Source organism: Callithrix jacchus, chromosome 8 (genome assembly GCF_049354715.1).
Source record: "Callithrix jacchus isolate 240 chromosome 8, calJac240_pri, whole genome shotgun sequence".
In the NCBI taxonomy this organism is placed as follows: domain Eukaryota; kingdom Metazoa; phylum Chordata; class Mammalia; order Primates; family Cebidae; genus Callithrix; species Callithrix jacchus.
In genome coordinates, this window is record NC_133509.1 from 101748645 (window position 1) to 101766029 (window position 17385).

The following is a 17385-nucleotide window of genomic DNA, read 5'->3' on the forward strand; positions in this document are numbered from 1 at the left end:
TATTTTTTATTTATCTGGCTAGTGGTCTATTTTGTTGATCTTTTCATAAAACTAGCTCCTGGATTTGTTGATTTTTTTGAAGAATTTTTTGTGTCTCTGTCTCTTTAGTTCTGCTCTGATCGTAGTTATTTCTTGTCTTCTGCTAGCTTTTGAGTTTTTTTTAATCTTATTTCTCTAGCTCTTTCAATTTTGATGATAGGGTGTCAATTTTAGATCTTTCCTTGCTTCTCATGTGGGCATTTATTGCTATAAATTTCCCTTTATACATTGCTTTAAATGTGTCCCAGAGATTCTGGTACATTGTGTATTTGTTCTCATTGGTTTCGAAGAATATCTTTATTTCTGCGTTCATTTCATTGTTTATCCAGTTGACATTTAGGAGCCAGTTGTTCAGTTTCCATGAAGTTGTGCAGTTCTGAGTTAGCTTCTGAATCCTGAGTTCTAATTTGATTGCACTGTGGTCTGAGAAACTGTTTGTTATGATTTCCATTTTTTGCATTTGCTAAGGAGTGATTTACTTCCAATTATGTGGTCAGTTTTACAGTAGGTGTGATGTGGTTCTTAGAAGAATGTATATTCTGTGGATTTGGGGTGGAGAGTTCTTTAGTTGTCTATTAGGTTTGCTTGGTCCAGATCTGAGTTCAAGTCCTGTATATCCTTGTTATTTTTCTGTCTTGTTGATCTTTCTAATATTGATAGTGGAGTGTTAACGTCTCCCACTATTATTGTGTGGGAGTCTAAATCTCTTTGTAGGTCATTAACAACTTGCTTTATGTATCTGGGTGCTCCTGTAATGGGTGCGTACATATTTAGGATCCTTAGCTCTTCTTATTGCATTGATCCCTTTACCAATATTTAATGCCCTTCTTTGTCTCTTTTGATCTTTGTTGGTTTAAAGTCCATTTTATCAGAGACTAGGATTGCAACTCCTGCTTTTTTTTTTGCTCTCCATTTGTTTGGTAAATCTTCCTCCATCCCTTTATTTTGAGCCTATGTGTGTCCCTACATGTGAAATGGGGTTCCTGAATACAGCACACCTTTGCATCTTGACTCTTTATCCAATTTGCCAGTCTGTGTCTTTTAATTGAGGCATTTCGCCCATTTACATTTAAGGTTAATATTGATATGTGTGAGTTTGATCCTGCCATTTTGATGCTAGCTGATTGTTTTGCCCATTAATTGATGCAGTTTCTTCATCGTGTCGATGGTCTTTACCATTTGGTACATTTTGGTGTGGCTGGTACTGGTTGTTCCTTTCTTTGTTTAGTTATTCTTTCAGCAGCTCTTGTAAGGCAGGCCTGGTGGTGATGAAATCTCTCAGCAATTGCTTGTTCATAAAGGATTTTATTTCTCCTCTGTTTATGAAGCTTAGTTTGGTTGGATATGAAGTTCTAGGTTGAAAGTTATTTTCTTTAAGGATGTTGAATATTGGCCCCCACTCTCTTCTGGCTTGTAAGGTTTCTGCTGAGAGATCTGCTGTGCGTCTGATAGGCTTTCCTTTGTGGGTAACCCAACCTTTCTCTCTGGCTCCCCTTAGCTTTTTTTTCTTCATTTCAACCATGATGAATCTGACGATTATGTGCCTTGGGGTTGCTCTTCTTGAGGAATATCTTTGTGGTGTTCTTTGTATTTCCTGGATTTGAATGTTGGCTTGCCTTGCTAGGTTGGGGAAGTTCTCCTGGATAATATCCTGAAGTGTGTTTTCCAGCTTGGATTCTTCCTCCCTGTCACATTCCGGTATACTGATCAAACATAGATTAGGTCTTTTGACATAATCCCAATTTCTTTTCACTCTTTTTTCTCGAATCTTGCCTTCTCATTTTATTTCATTGTGTTGATCTTGAATCTCTGATATCCTTTCTTCTTCTTGGTCAGTTTGGCTATTGACATTTATATATGCTTCGTGAAGTTCTCATGTTGTGTTTTTCAGCTTTATCAAGTCATTTATATTCTTCTCTAAGTTGTTTATTCTCATTAGCATTTCATCTAACCTTTTTTCAAGGTTCTTAGTTTCTTTGCATTAAGTTAGAACATGTTCTTTTAGCTCGGAGAAGTTTCTTATTACCCACCTTCTCAAGCCTGTTCCTGTCAATTCATCAGACTCATTCTCAAACCAGCTTTGTTTCCTTGCTGGTGAGGAGTTGTGATCCCTTGTAGGAGGAGAGGTATTCTGGTTTTTGGTGTTTTCATCCTTTTTGCACTGGTTTCTACCCATCTTTGTGTATTTATCTACCTGTGGTCTTTGAAGTTGATGACTTTCGGATGGGGACACTGAGTGGACATCCTTTTTGTTGATGTTGAAGTTATTTCTTTCTTTTAGTTTTCCTTCTAACAGTCAGGGCCCTCTGCTGTAGGGCTGCTGGAGGTCCACTCCAGACCCTGCTCGCGGATCACTTGCGGTGGCTGCAGAACAGTAAGGGTTGCTGCCAGTTTCTTCTGTTATCTTCATCCCAGAAAAGTACCTGTCAGATGTCAGCCTGAGCTGTCCTTTATGCGGTGTCTCTTTGGATATTCGGGAGTCAGGGAGCCACTTGAGGAGACAGTCTATCCCTTATAGGAGCTTAAATGCTGAGCTGGGAGCTCTGTTGTTTCGTTCAGAGCTGCTGGGCAGGTACATGTAAGTCTGCTGTGGTGGAACTCATAACTACCCTTTTTCCTATGTCCTCTCTCCTGTGAAGCTGGGGCTTTATTTATAAGTTCCTGACGTGCTGCTGTCTTTTTTCAGAGATGCCGTGCCCAGCAAGGTGGTAGTCTAGTCACAGTCTATCTGCAGAGGCATTGCTGAGCTGCTGTGGGCTCTGCTCAGCTGCTGTATGAACTTTGTTGCAGTTTTGTTTACAGAGGTACAGTTATAACTGCCTCAGTAACGGTGGTCTCCCTCAGTAATGGCGGACTGCCTTGGTAGAGATGGACTGCCTTGGTAATTGCTGATGCCCTTCCCTGCACCAAGCTGTATCTTCCTGGGTCCAGCTGCGCTTGCTGTGAAACTGTCAATCCAGAGCGTTTCAGATTGCCAGTCTTTGTGGGGGTGGGACCCACTCAGCCATGTCACCTGGCTCCCCATTTCAGCCCCCTTGTCTCCAGTTGAATGGGTGGCTCTGTATCCCAGGCACGTCAGGCTCCAGTTGAAACGGCTGCCCAGATTTGTGTGAGTTTTTGTGCGGCGACCCATGGCACTGGCTGAAACAGCCATGCTGGAAACTCATGGCATTTTTCAGCCCTAGAATCTCGTGATCAGTGGGCAGTAAATACTCATTTGGAAATGCTGTGATCACTCACCCTCTGCGTTGTTCTTGCTGGGAACTGTGCTTCAGAGCTGTTACTATTCAGCCATCTTGGGATTAATCCAGTATCAATTTAATGACAGATAGTAAAATAGCAAGTTCTATAAACTATCTTCACTGACAGTCTGTTTTCTTTATAAAAATTTTTTAAATGAAGTCAAAGTTATAATATTAGGGGAAAATGCCATTTCTAATCAAGTATTTATACCACATTTAATTTTGTATGTATGTTTTGCTAGGCTGTTATAAACTCAAATCAATAATTTTTATAATTCTTTTATAATTTAATTCAAAGAAATGGCAACAAAAACACTAAAAGAATGATTTGCATGGGCAAGGGCAAGCTGGCTGACTAGATAGAGACAAGTGGAACAGCTCCTATGGAAGTACTGGGAAAACAGGCTTTTAACAGATCTTTATAGGGAAGGCGTCAAGAGTGGACTAAGAGAAGAAGGTGGGCTAAAGGAAGAGAAAGCTGGGAATGATTCATGGGCCATTGTGCACCAGGATTTGTTTTTGAACCAAAACAGCTCCAGGAGCATGGGTGAGTTGAACTGACAAGGTGTAACCTGCTCTCACCATGGGCCTCTGGAACCCAAGCAGGAGGGGACCCCTCAACCACCACAGGCTCATGAGGTGGCAGGGAGAGCTGCTTAGAGAAGTGGTAAGGGCAGCAAGCCAGCTGATGTGGGACTCAGAGGGTTTGGTACAGAAGTATCTATAGTGGAGCATGGTCAGGGACAGCCATTCTCCTAGGCTTGACTTGCTCTCATAAGCAACTTTAATCCTAGGAACTTTTGAACCTGATCTGCGTAGGGTTGTCTTACACATAAGAGAGGGCTGGTCTGAGCTGAGCACCCCTTAGTCTGCTGGCCTCTCCTAGGGCCATAGCAAGGCTATGCCTTCCTGCAGGGCAGTCTTGAGGTCCCTGGGTACACATGCCATCACTTTAGCACTGATGAACCATACCTGACCAATAGAGAGCTTCAACAAGGCATGCCCTATGGCTACACCCCAGCCTCCATGCCCTCTCTCCAGCCCATGCAGCCTTTCCCAGGCCCATGGCACTCCCCACATCACTTTGCTGATGCACGTCTTCACAGGTGGACTTTGCTTTATTTGCCAAGACAGCATGCAGGAGTGCAGTCTTCCCCCCTCCCTTGCTGACCACCATTGCAGACACCCTTGGCAAGCAAAGAGCCAGCAGGTCTCACTCCTGCCAGTACCCTGCCCTTGCGCTAACACTGCACAGAGAACAGCAGATCATCTTATACTCTGAAAAATCACTCTTACTTGAGGGGCACAGAGAAGGCATCCAGATCTGTGCTGGTCAGCACCCTACCCCCAAGCCAACACCACATCCAGTGTAACATCATACTCTCTAGCAGGCCTCCCTGTCTTCCCCCACTAGCTGTACTGCCTCCTTCACTGTGGTGAACCCCTGCAGGGAGGCAGGCACCCCTGCATCTGTTAGCACTCTTCTCTAGCTGCTGCACCTCAGAACCCCCAGCACAATTGACCCAATTCAAAGAGGTTAAAATTGGGGCCCAATACAAATTACCCAGAGTTAGAGCACACAGTCAAGAAGTTGGGAGCTCAGTGTTGGCCTCCTAAAATCTTCCAGAAAAAAAGATCATAATCTTCCAGTCAGCTAAATCCATCTTATACCATAATCAAACTCTCAAGGTTATCAAGTAGGATAAAAGAAGGAAATATCCAAAGATCAGCAGCCTCAAAGATTGAAGAAAGATAAGCCCACAAAGATAAGAAAAAATCCATGGAAGAATGCTGAAATCTCAAAAAGCTAGAGCACCTTCTTTCTTCCGGATGACCACATCACCTCTCCAGCAAGGGTTCAGAACAAGGCTGAGATGGATGAAATGATAGAAACAGAATTCAGAATATGGATAGAAATAAAGATCATTGAGCTACAGAAGTATGTTGAAACCCAGAGCAAGGAAGGTAAAAATCATGATAAAACATGGCAGGAGCTGACAGACAAAATAGCCTATACAGAAAAGAATATAACCAATCTGATAGAGCTGAATTAATAGCAGAATAGATCAAACTGAGGAAAGAATAGAGTTTAAAGGCTGGCTTACTGAAATAAGACAGGCAGACAAGAATAGAAAAAAAGAAGCATGAAAAGGAATGAACAAAACCTCTAAGAAATATAGGATTATGTAATGAGATTGACTCTACCACTGTTTGGTGGCTCTGAAAGAGATGGGAATAATGGATCCAACTTGGAAAACCTATTTGAGGTTTCATCCATGAGAACTTCCCCAACTTAGCTACAGGGCCAACATTCAAATTCAGGAAATTCAGAGAACACCAGTAAGATACTTCACACAAAGCTAATCCCAAGATAGGTAATCATCAGATTCTCCCAAGTCAAAATGAAAGAAAACATGTTAAAGGCAGCTAGAGAGAAAGGTCAGGTAACCTACAAAGGAAAGCCCATTCAGCTAACAGCAGATGTCTCAGCTGAAACCCTACAAGCCCAAAAAGACTGGGGCCCAATATTCAGTATTCATAAAAGAAATTCCAACCCAGAATTTTTTATCCTGCCAAACTATGCTTCATAAGCAAAGGAGAAATAAGATCCTTTTTAGTCAAGCAAATGCTGAGGAAGTTTTTACTACCAGACCTACCTTGCAAGAGCTCCTGAAGGAAGCACTAAATGTAGAAAGGAAAGACCATTAACAGCCACTACAAAAACATACTGAAGTGCACAGGTCAGTGACACTAGAAAGCAACCACATACATCTGCAAAGTTACCAGCTAACATCATGATTACAGGGTTATATCCACACATATCAATACTAACCTTAAATATAAATGGGGTAAATTCCCCAATTAAAAACATGGAGTGGCAAGCTGGATAAAGAACCAAGACCCATTGATATGCTGTTGTCTTCAAGAGATCCATCTTACATACAATGGCACGTATTGGTTCACAATTAAAGGATAGAGACAAATCTACCAAGCAAATCGAAAACAGAAAAAGATAAGGGTTGCAGTTCTACTTTCTGACAAAATAGACTTTAAACCAACAAAGATCAAAAAAGACAAAGAAGGCATTACATACTTGGAAAGGGTTCAAATCAACGAGATCTAACAATCCTAAATATATAGGCATCCAACACTGGAGTACCCAAATTCATAAAACAGGTTCTTAGGGACCTTCAAAGAGGCTTAGACTCCCACACAGTAATAGTGGAAATCTTTAACACCCCAATGACAATTTTAGACAGATCATAGAGAAAAAAAGTTAAACATATTCAGGACTAGAACGCAGCCGTGGATCAAATGAACCTGATAGATATTTATAGAACTCCGTACACAAAAAGAACAGAACATACATTTTTCTTATTGTCACACGAAAAATACTCTAAAATTGATCACATCATTAGAAGTAAAACACTCCTGAGGAAATATAAAAGAAATGAAATTATAACAATCACTTGGACCACAGTCCAATCATATTAGAAATCAAGATTGAGAAATTTACTCACAACTGTACAATTACATGGAAATTGAATAACCTGCTCCTGAATGACTGGTAAATAATGAAATTAAGGCAGAAATAATTAAGTTCTTTAAAACTAATGAGAACAAAGATACAACATACCAGAATCAGTGCGACAGAATTAAGGCAGTGTTGGAAATTTATAGCACCAAATGTTCACATCAAAAAATGAGAAAGATCTCAAGTTAACAATCTGGCATCACAAGTAAAACAACTAGAGAACCAAAAACAAATCTCAAAGCTAACAGAAGACAAGAAATAACCAAAATTGGAGGCAAACTCAGAAGATTGAGACAGAAAAAATGTAGAGAAAAGAAAAGTACCTATTATAATGGATAAGTATAAGACTCCAGGTAGATACAGAAAATGATGATTATCTAAACTTACTCTCTCTTAGCTCTGTTATTGCCTCCATTTTTCTCTTTGATGAGTTGTTTACTCTTTGCCAACAATAATTTTGCTAAAAATTTCTATCATGTTTTTAATTATTGTCAAATAATGTAAGTGTAAAGAGAACATTTTATATTTATAAATACATGTAGTATTTCTGAAACCGTTTTCTTAAGAAGTATATATCCTCTCTAATAACACTAACCATAACATATTGATCTACCATGTTGTTTATATCTCTGATGTCTGTGACATCAAGCACATTTGTCATGCTTTTTAAAATATATATTTGTGTGTTTGTGTGTGTGTGTGTGTGTGTGTGTGTATATTTCTGGCACATACTAGGCATATTCTTGGCCCATACTAGGTATTTGCATGTTTCTTAAACTGAAAATTAACTTACATAATCATATTCTTAAGACTTTATGCTAATATATTTAAATATAACACATGAAGCTTACCTTTAGAACTATTCTGAAGCTTAGTATAAAAGATAAATATATCACTAAGAAAATATAAATTGGAAATAGTAAAAGAAGAGGATGCCAAAATATTAACTTGAAAGTAGTTGTTTTTGTATTCTATTGTTCCATTAAAAACCAGCATAAAAATTTGGTGGCTTTAACACAGATAGTGATTAATTATTTCTCACAAGTCTGTGGGCTTTCTGAGTGGGAATATCTTCTTCTAGTCTTGTTATTTCAGCCACATGAGTAAGGTCACTCATATGGCTGAAATAATGTCAGCTTAGTTGGGTCTGGAGAATATAAGATAGCCTCACTCAGATGTGTGGGACCTTGGTGCTGGCTATTCCACTAGACCTTTCTCTCCAAATGGTCACCCGTCATTCCATTGCCTAGCCCAGCCTTCCTGACATAGTCATAGAAGTTTACCAAAGACTGAAGACAGAAAAATGGAAACCTTTGGAAACCTAGGCTTCAGAACTGTCACAACATGACTTATTGCCCCATACCATTGATCAAATCAAGTCAGATGCCCAGCCCAATTGCAAGTGTTGTGCAAGTAGACCCCACCTCCTGACAGGAAGATTTACAAAGAATGTATGACCATATTTAATCTTCCACAGTAGGATATATGTAATTATTAAGTACAAACTTTGTTTCTAGACTTACAGACTATGAGCACTAAGTATCAGAATGAAGAATGAATAAATGTTTATAATTCTTTTTTTAACTTTAAGTTGAAATTTAGGGGTACATGTGTAGAATGTGCAGGTTTGTTACATAGGTAAACATATGTCATGAGGGTTGGTTGTACAGATTATTTCATCACCCAGGTATTCAGCCTAGTACACATTAGTTTCCTGCTTCTCTCCCTCCTGTCACCCTCTCCCCTTCCATATGCTTCAGTGTATGTTATTCCTTCATGTGTTCTCATCATTTAACTTCCACTTCTAAATCAGAACATGTGGTATTTGGTTTTCTCTTTCTGCATTAGTTTGCTAAAGGTAATGGGATCCAGCTCCATCCATATCCCTGCAAAGAACATGATTTCATTCTTTTTTGTGGCTGCATAGTATTCCATGGTGTATAGATACCACATTTTCTTTATTCAGTCTGTCATTGATGGGCATTTAGGTTGATTCCATGTCTTTGCTATTGTAAATAGTGCTGCAATAAACATACATGTGTGTGTCTTTATAATATAATGATTTATCCTTTGGATATATACCCAGTAATGGGATTGCTGGTTCAAATGGTATTTCTCTCTGTAGGTCTTTGAGGAATCACAACACTGTCTTCCACAATGATTGAACTAATTTATACTCGCACCAACAGTGTAAAAGTGTCCCTTTTTCTCCACAACCTTGCCAGTATCTGTTATTATTTCACTTTTTAGTAATAGTCATTCTGACTTGCTTGAGATGATAGCTCATTGTTGTTTTGATCTGCATTTTGCTAACAATCAGTAATGTTTTACTTTTGTTCATATGCTTATAGGACACATGTATGTCTTTTGAGAAGTGTCTGTTCATGTCCATTGCCCAGTTTTTAGTAGGGTTGTTTGGTTTTTTTTCTTGTAAATTTGTTTAAGTTCCTTGCAGATGCTGGATATTAGACCTATGTCAGATGCATAGTTTGCAGAAAGTTTTCTCCCATTCTGTAGGTTGTTTACTCTTTTGATAGTTTATTTTGCTGTGCAGAAGTTCTTTGGTTTAATTCATCCCATTTGTCAATTTTTACTTTTGTTGCAATTGCTTTTAATGTCTTTGTCATAAAATCTTTGCCCATGCATATATCCTAAATGGTATTTCCTAGGTTGTCTTCTAGGGTGTTTATAGTTTTGGGTTTTATATTTAAGTCTTTAATCCATCTTGAGGTAATTTTTTTGTATATGGTGTAAGGTAGGGGTCCAGACTCAATTTTTTGCATATGGCCAGCCAGTTCTCCTTGCACCATTTATTGAATAGGTTATTGCTTGTTTTTGTCGAGTTTGTCAAACATCAGACAGTTTTAGATGAGATGTGCAGTCTTATTTCTGGGTTCTCTATTCTGTCCCCATCGCTTGTTTTTATCAGGTTGTCAAAGATCACACAGTTGTAGGTGTGCGGTCTTATTTTTGGATTCTCTATTCTGTTCCATTGGTCATGTGTATTTTTGTACCGATACCACTTGAGACCACAAAGTCACAAAGTCCAATGGCCTTGTCAATTGAGGCTGGAATAAGAAACAATAGAGAATGTCTCAAAGTTAAGTAAGTGCCTCTGGGGTTGGTCATTTCTTCCTCTTTTCATCATCTTCCAGAAGGCCCTCCAGAAGTGTATATGTGGTTCACGGGGGTCACCATTATGTCAATGGCACGGTTAGAACTTATAGTTTTGTTTTTTGATTTTTTGAGATGGAGCCTCACTCTGTCACCCAGGCTGGAGTGCAGTGGCACAATCTCAGCTCACTGCAACCTCCGCCTCCCAGGTTCAAATGATTCTCTTGCCTCAGTCTCCTGAAGCTGGGACTACAGGCATGTGCCACCATGCCTGGTTAATTTTGTACTTTTAGTAGAGACGGGATTTTGCCATGTTGGCCAGGCTGATCTCAAACTCCTGACCTTACGTTATCCACCCGCCTTAGACTCCCAAAGTGCTGGGATTACAGGTGTGAGCCACTACATCCAACTGGTGTTTTTATATGCCAGAAATAATAGTGAACTATTTAGAAGAGTGAGTATTTAAGCTTTTCTACTTTTTATAAAGAAGCACAGACAATTGAAGTTTTAACTTTGGTTTATGAAACCACTTTATAAGCACCTTTATTATAATAATCGTTGATTTTTTTTAGGGGCTATCCTCAGAACAAAATTATAACTATATCAGGGATTGAAATTCATTAGGTGGGCTCTCAGTAATCTACAATTTACATTTTAAAAAATAGTTTGTTGCCATTAATTAATCATTGCACAGAAAAATTCCCTTCATTTGGAGCTCTGAGCTCTGCATTTCTGTGATACCAGAATAAAACACAAATCTGCAAAGAAAGGGAAAAAATTATTTTTAGATCTTGGATTTATTCTAAATAATTCTATATTTTGTGTCCACTGATGAATTTGAGAACTGAGGGGATTGTATTGTACATCTCAGTATCAGCCTGCTATTTGTATTTCACACCAGTTATCAGCAATTAAAATGATGAAATTATATTTTTAAATTTTGACTCTGAATTGTAAAATCATAATGAAACAATATAATACCAATGCAAGTATATGATTTTAATTTAATAAGCACTTAATTGCCCTTTTCAGCAAATAGCTAAAATGTAGAATGGGTTAATAGAATTAGCAAGATTGAAAAAAAATCAGCAGATGGATATCCTAGTTTCACTTTGTTACAAACTAGCTGTGTAACTTTGCAAATTATTTAAGCAGATTGCACTTCAGTTGTCTCAGAAAATAAAGAGGCAAATCTGCTAATGACCCTGCCAGCTCCAAAATCTTATGACATATAATTCTAATCTCTTTAACTGTCATAAAGACTGTATTTTGAATGGCTGAAAAGAACTTCCAATAAGCCATTAATTATAAATTTTTTATTTATGGTTTTTCTTGTGTTTTATTTACTTTCACGAATTTAATACTTGCATCCTCATTTTCTGTAATTAACAAAATAAATACTCAAAATTTCAGTGCTTTTGATCAAGAGTGAAAATGTTCCATGAATTGTGCTTCAAAATTTTCTTTCTGACTCTTGAAAAGAATCTGTGTTTACTTGTTGTATACAAAGTGTCTAAGGAATGGGATGTTTTGAGCAAGCAGGCAAGTTCTTCTGCTCATGATTATACTATTGTTTTCTTTCAGGAAACCCTCATAGATTGGTGTGATGAAAAGGAACTGAATTTGATATTAACAACTGGAGGAACAGGATTTGCACCACGAGATGTCACTCCAGAGGTGAGATAGTACATGCCTTTTCATATTCAAAGGATTAATCATATTTTTAAATCCTTTTTACTATTTTTATATTATTTTTATAATTTTGTTAGGCAGAACAAGTGACTTGTGGTTCTAATGTGAAAATTTTGCTGTAGATGAATTACGAAAATGTTTCTTGACTTCTTTTCTTTGGGCTTAAACTAGAAATTATACAATATGAGGAAGATTGAACTGGTCTGGAGGTAATCTGTCATTTTCTTGATGTCAGCATAATTTCAGGCACATTTCCAAAGGAGGTGATAGCAGAATTCTGATGGTTAGCATGGCATCTGGTCTGATGTGGTTTGTCAGTGCAGTTATTTTTTTAAGGTACCCTTGTCATTTGTCTAAAATTACAGTAAGATGACTGCAATAGAATATACTGATTGTACAGTACTATTGTTGAAAAGGGATATATGTTCTATGGTTATAAATGTGAATAGCATTTAAATGCAGAATGTAATGAGTCCAAAAGTAGAATTAATATCTAGGCTTAATACCACAAGAATCACCTTCAACTTCTGTATATACAGGAAGAAAAATTAGGGAAAGAATAAAGGATAAGCACTGTTAAATAATATGGGGAGAAAGTATTTTCTCAAGAAAGCCATGAACCTCAGTTTTCACCTCAGAGTCATACATAAATTATATTACCACTTGTGACATTGTTTTCTTTACCTCCCCAAACCCCAAAAGTGTTTCTTGCCTCAGTTTCAACTTAATATTTACTATGTCTTTCTATTTCAAATCAGTATACTATTGTATCTACTACCTTATTAACATACCATTAACGTACTTTGGCTCTGCATCTACTAAATAATTACTGGCCTTCTTATAATAGTACAATGGTTTTCAAACTTTAACCTGCATCAGAATCAACCAGAGAGCTTATTGAAACACAGATTGCTTGACCCCACCCCTAGAGTTTCTGATTCAGTAAAGCTGCAATGGGTCTTGAGAATCTGTATTTCTAACAAGGCCCCAGGTGATGCACATGTTGTTGTTGGACAGTAGACTATACTTTCAAACTTTGAGAACTGCTGCCCTAGTATATGAAAATGCAAGTTTAAGAAATAATTTTTTTCTATTCTTCTATATAAAAACAATGATACATGAACTTTTCATTAGGGTTATAAATAAAATAGTTTTGGCTTTTAAAGCAATCAAAATCGAGTTGTATTGAGAGGGTAGCTTCAACTACAGAAATAAAGTCATCTTCACACAATTTATTTAACTTCTGACTTCTATAGGGCAATGATTCTTTGGCCAAGTTTTATATTTCTTTTATGCTATGACTAACTGAAAACATACAATTGGGAAGGAAGCCATCTCCTGCAGAGGTGTGCTTGTGTTTTGCTTTCTTTGTAAGAACATTGACTACATATGTTAAGATATGGACTTTTAGAGTTTGGGTGCTGTGTTAAAGTGTTTGAGTAAATCACTTTGGTTTTACATATCCCTATATTTTATGTGATGGTTTGATATTTTCGTATTTTCTCATAATAGAAAAGTAGAAAAAATTCATCAGAAAATTCATTCATAACCAAATAACAGTATTGTTTTTAATTCCTTGGATAATTTATTGTGGGGAAATAATTTACATCACAAAATGTTTTGTATCCTATAGGGCTTTAAGTTAATACAAAATACTTGGTTGAAAATTCAAACCTTTGAATTCTGGCTCTGGTACTTATCAATACAGTGACCATAGATAGAGTTTTTTTACTCACCCTTCTGATGCTGTGTGGGGTTTTTTACTCACACCAATCAATTCTCCAACTCTTCAGATACCCAATGTCCTTCTTTTTATTTCAATTGAATTCTGACACTACCTACCAGGAATTAGCACCAGACTCCACAGATTTAAGGGCTCAGTCCACAAGATTGCCTTCACATCATATGCCAGTCCCAAGTACCAGATCCCCAGGCTACTCAGAATTCTGTCCTACTTGACTACAAAATCAGTTGGTTCCAATAACTCCCCCATTTTCAGATTCACTAATTTGCTACAATAGGTCAAAAACCTCTTGGAAACACTTTACTATAAAGATACAGTTTAGGAATTGTACCAATTTACTATAAAGCTTACCAGTTTACTATAAAGATACAATTTAGGAATAGCCAAATGCAAGAGATGCATAGGGCAAGGCACAGCGGGAAGGGGGTTCCATCTCCTCTTGGTATTTAACATCTTCCAGGACCTTGATGTGTTCACCACCCTAGAAGATCTCTGAATCTCATTGTTTAAGAGATATTATGGAGCTCAATCTCCAACCCCACCCTTCAGTGGGTGGGACTGAAAATTCCAATGCTCTAATCACTTAGTTTTTTCAGTCACCAGACTAGCCCCATCTTGAGGCTATCTTGGCACTCACCCTAAATCATCTCATTAGCATAAACTCAGATCTGAAGAAATTTGGGCCTGGCATAGTTGTTCATGCCTGTAATCCCAGCACTTTGGGAGGCCCAGATGGGTGGATCACTTGAGGCCAGGAGTTCAAGACAAACCTGGCCAACAAAGTGAGACCATGTCTTTACTAAAAATACAAAAAATTAGCTGGGCATGGTGGCACACGCCTGTAACCCCAGCTACTTAGGTAGCTGAGGCATGAGAATCACTTGAACCTTGGAGTGGAGGTTGTCTCTAGTAGAGATTGCACCATTGCACTTCAGTCTGTATGACAGAGGAAGACCCTGTCTCAAAAAAAAAAGGATGGGGTGGGGGGCATTGCAGGGGGTGGTGTTTGTTAGGAATAATAAAAGTCACTGTCCGATCTCAGGAAATTCCCAAGGGTTTTAGGAGTTCTATAATAAGTCAAGAACCAAAAACAAAGACCAAATGTACTTTTGTCTTCTACCTCAATAGACTAGTCATTTAACCACTCTGTGCCTTAGTTTTCTGTCAAGTGAGGGAAATGGAAGTACCTATTTACCAAGGTGGCTGTGAGTATTCAGTGAGAACTATTTCCTGGTATTTACATAAGAAGTTAATTTGTAAGAGTTAAATATTATTTTATTTGTTGCTATGTAACGTATGTAACTACCAAATGAACACATTTGATGGTTTTTCTTTTTTGCATGTAGCCAACAAATAGACAACTGTAGCCTTTTACCCAAAGTATGTCAATGAAATCTTTAGAATCTTGTTAAATTATTTCTTAATTTTGATAGAGTAAACTTCATATTTGATCTTTCCCATCCCTGTATTCCATAAATCAGAAACCTTGAATTTCTGCTATTCTAATATCTGTTTTGTTGTTTTTTGTTTTCTTTTTTAGTACTACTAGTTGACAAATGTCTGTTTCCATGGCCTTATATATTTCATTATTCAAAAATTGAGCAGCATTTTATTCTTAAAGTTTTTTAGTTACTTGAAAACTACTGAGGTGCTCTTATATTAATATATGCTTATAGCAGCTCCATAGGTAAAATTATATTAGGGGTTTCTTAAATGGGTTTAAAGTATATGTAAATATGTTTAATATCTATTTTTAAAAAGAAACAATTTACCTGATTTTGAATAACTTGAATTTTAATAGGTTTACCTCATATTTTATATGTATATATAAATACATATGATATGAATAGGGCAAAAGTTTTGTAGCACTTGTGGGCTATTATATAATACTAATAAAATAATAAATAAGCAAACATAAAATCAATATATGCCCACTGAAAAGTAATTTTACTAACTTCCCTTTTACTTTACACCCTAGAGTATTTGCAGTTCTTATAATAGTTAAAATGTAACAATGATGTGTCAGATAGGAATTTAGAAATATAATTCTGGACCTAAATTATATAGTAATTTGTCATCCTTGATAGTTGTACCTAAAGAGAAGAAGCTGTTTCTAGACACATTTACCTATGTTATGTACATCAGGATTGCTAATTTTTTTTTTTTTTTTTTGAGATGGAGTTTCACTCTTGTTACCCAGGGTGGAGTGCAATGGCGCTATCTTAGCTTACCACAACCTCTGCCTCCTGGGTTCAGGCAATTCTCCTGCCTCAGCCTCCTGAGTAGCTGGGATTACAGGCACGCGCCACCATGTCCAGCTAATTTTTTGTATTTTTAGTAGAGAAGGGGTGTCACCATGGATCGCTCTTGACCTCGTGATCCACCCACCTCAGCCTCCCAGAGTGCTGGGATTACAGGTTTGAGCCACGACGCCCGGCTGCTAATATTTTTAAATGAGGTCAGAAGTTATTGGTAGAAAGCTCAAATACTAATTTGATGAAAGTAAAATAATGTAAAACTTCTCCCTTAAAATCCTAATTTCTTATAGTCAATAATTGTCAATAATTCGCTTAATCTGTAAAACACAAAGGAAAATTGTTTGTGGGATGTGTATGTTGTAAGAAAAAAATGAAGAATGAAAATTATGAATAGGATGAATGAAAAACAACAAAGATTTTGTCAATGGGTATGAGCTCTAGATAAAATGAAAAATTTAATCAACAGATTTATTTCCAGTTTTATTAAAAAGAAAAATAGAATATCATGTATAGTAAAGTTCATCTTTTTATATTTTATAGGAATAGGGTAACAGAATTGGTTTTTCTAAATTATAAATTTGTTTATATTTTTAGGCCCTATGTTATAAAATATGGTTCATCTGATACTTGCATGTCTTCTAGCCTTCTCCATGCCTCTAAATAGGAGATGCTATCAAAACTTACATAATAAAAGCCTAGTAATTCTTGCTAATCAACTGTTTAGAATTTTGTTTTGATATTAAAAACTATTTTTTAATAATAGATTGCATTATATCCTTTTTTTTTCTTTTTCTTTTTCTTTTTTTTGAGACAGAGTTTCACTCCATTACCCAGGCTGGAGTGCAGTGGTGTGATCTCAGCTCACTGCAACCTCCATCTTCCATGTTCAAGCAATTCTCGTGCCTCAGCCTCCCAAGTCGCTGAAATTACAGGTGTGCATCACCAATCCCAGCAAATTTCCATGTTTTTAGTAGAGACAGGGTTTCGCCACATTGGCCAGGATGGTCTTAAACTGATGACCTCAAGTTTTCTGCCCACCCTGGCCTCCCAGAGTGCTGTGATTACAGGTATGAACAACAGCTCCTGGCCAGATTGCATTTTTTTTCTGATCTGATAAAGGTTGGATAATTCCCTAGTGAAATATTAGTAATTATAATGTTCCACAGAGCTTAAAACTCATTTATATACAAAATATTATCCCTTTATGTCCCATTATTACTTAAAAGCAGCCTGTGTCCATAAAAGGTATTATTACATAAAGGAATCTTTTATCATTCTTAAAAAATATAAGTTTAGTTATAGACATATAAGCAAGGTAAAGTGTGGGCCCTTTAGACATAAATGCATAAATTCTAGAAGAAACTAAAAGATTAAGAAATAATAACTAAAGAATATCTCTAATTATTTTTAAAGTGATAATATAGTAAATTAGAAAATGTAAAACTGTTGAGTATTTAAAAGGCACAAAATAATTTTTAGTACTTTTAAAGCACTAAGCTATATCAAACTAAGGGTATGCTAATATATTATTTTGATCACAAGCAAAAGAGATAAATAAAAGCCTAACACATTTATGTCTCATTCACTCAATCATTCATGAAGCTTTTGTTTTTAAACCTCAATATGTGTTCAGTGCCATGCTTGGTACTGAAGTTAAAAAATGCGTGAGACTTTCACAGGGGTAAGTAAACTGGCCCACAAGCCAAATCCAGCTGTCACCTTTTTTTGGCATGTTCAGTGAGCTAAGAATAGATTTTACAT

At 37.0% G+C, this 17385-nt stretch overlaps 1 protein-coding gene across 50 annotated transcripts in view; it reads left to right on the forward strand.

Annotated features, from left to right (window-relative positions):
- The window catches only part of GPHN (gephyrin), a 689342-nt gene that overhangs the window by 287910 nt on the left and 384047 nt on the right, over window positions 1-17385 (forward strand). For all 50 annotated transcript variants that reach the window (XR_013521272.1, XM_078335184.1, XM_078335182.1 and 47 more), the window contains one exon: window positions 11515-11607. Coding sequence is in view for 32 of the 50 variants with exons in the window: in XM_009006165.5 (XP_009004413.1) it covers window positions 11515-11607 (93 nt within the window). In the remaining 18 variants the exon portion in view is untranslated. The remainder of the gene's footprint in view (window positions 1-11514; window positions 11608-17385) is intronic.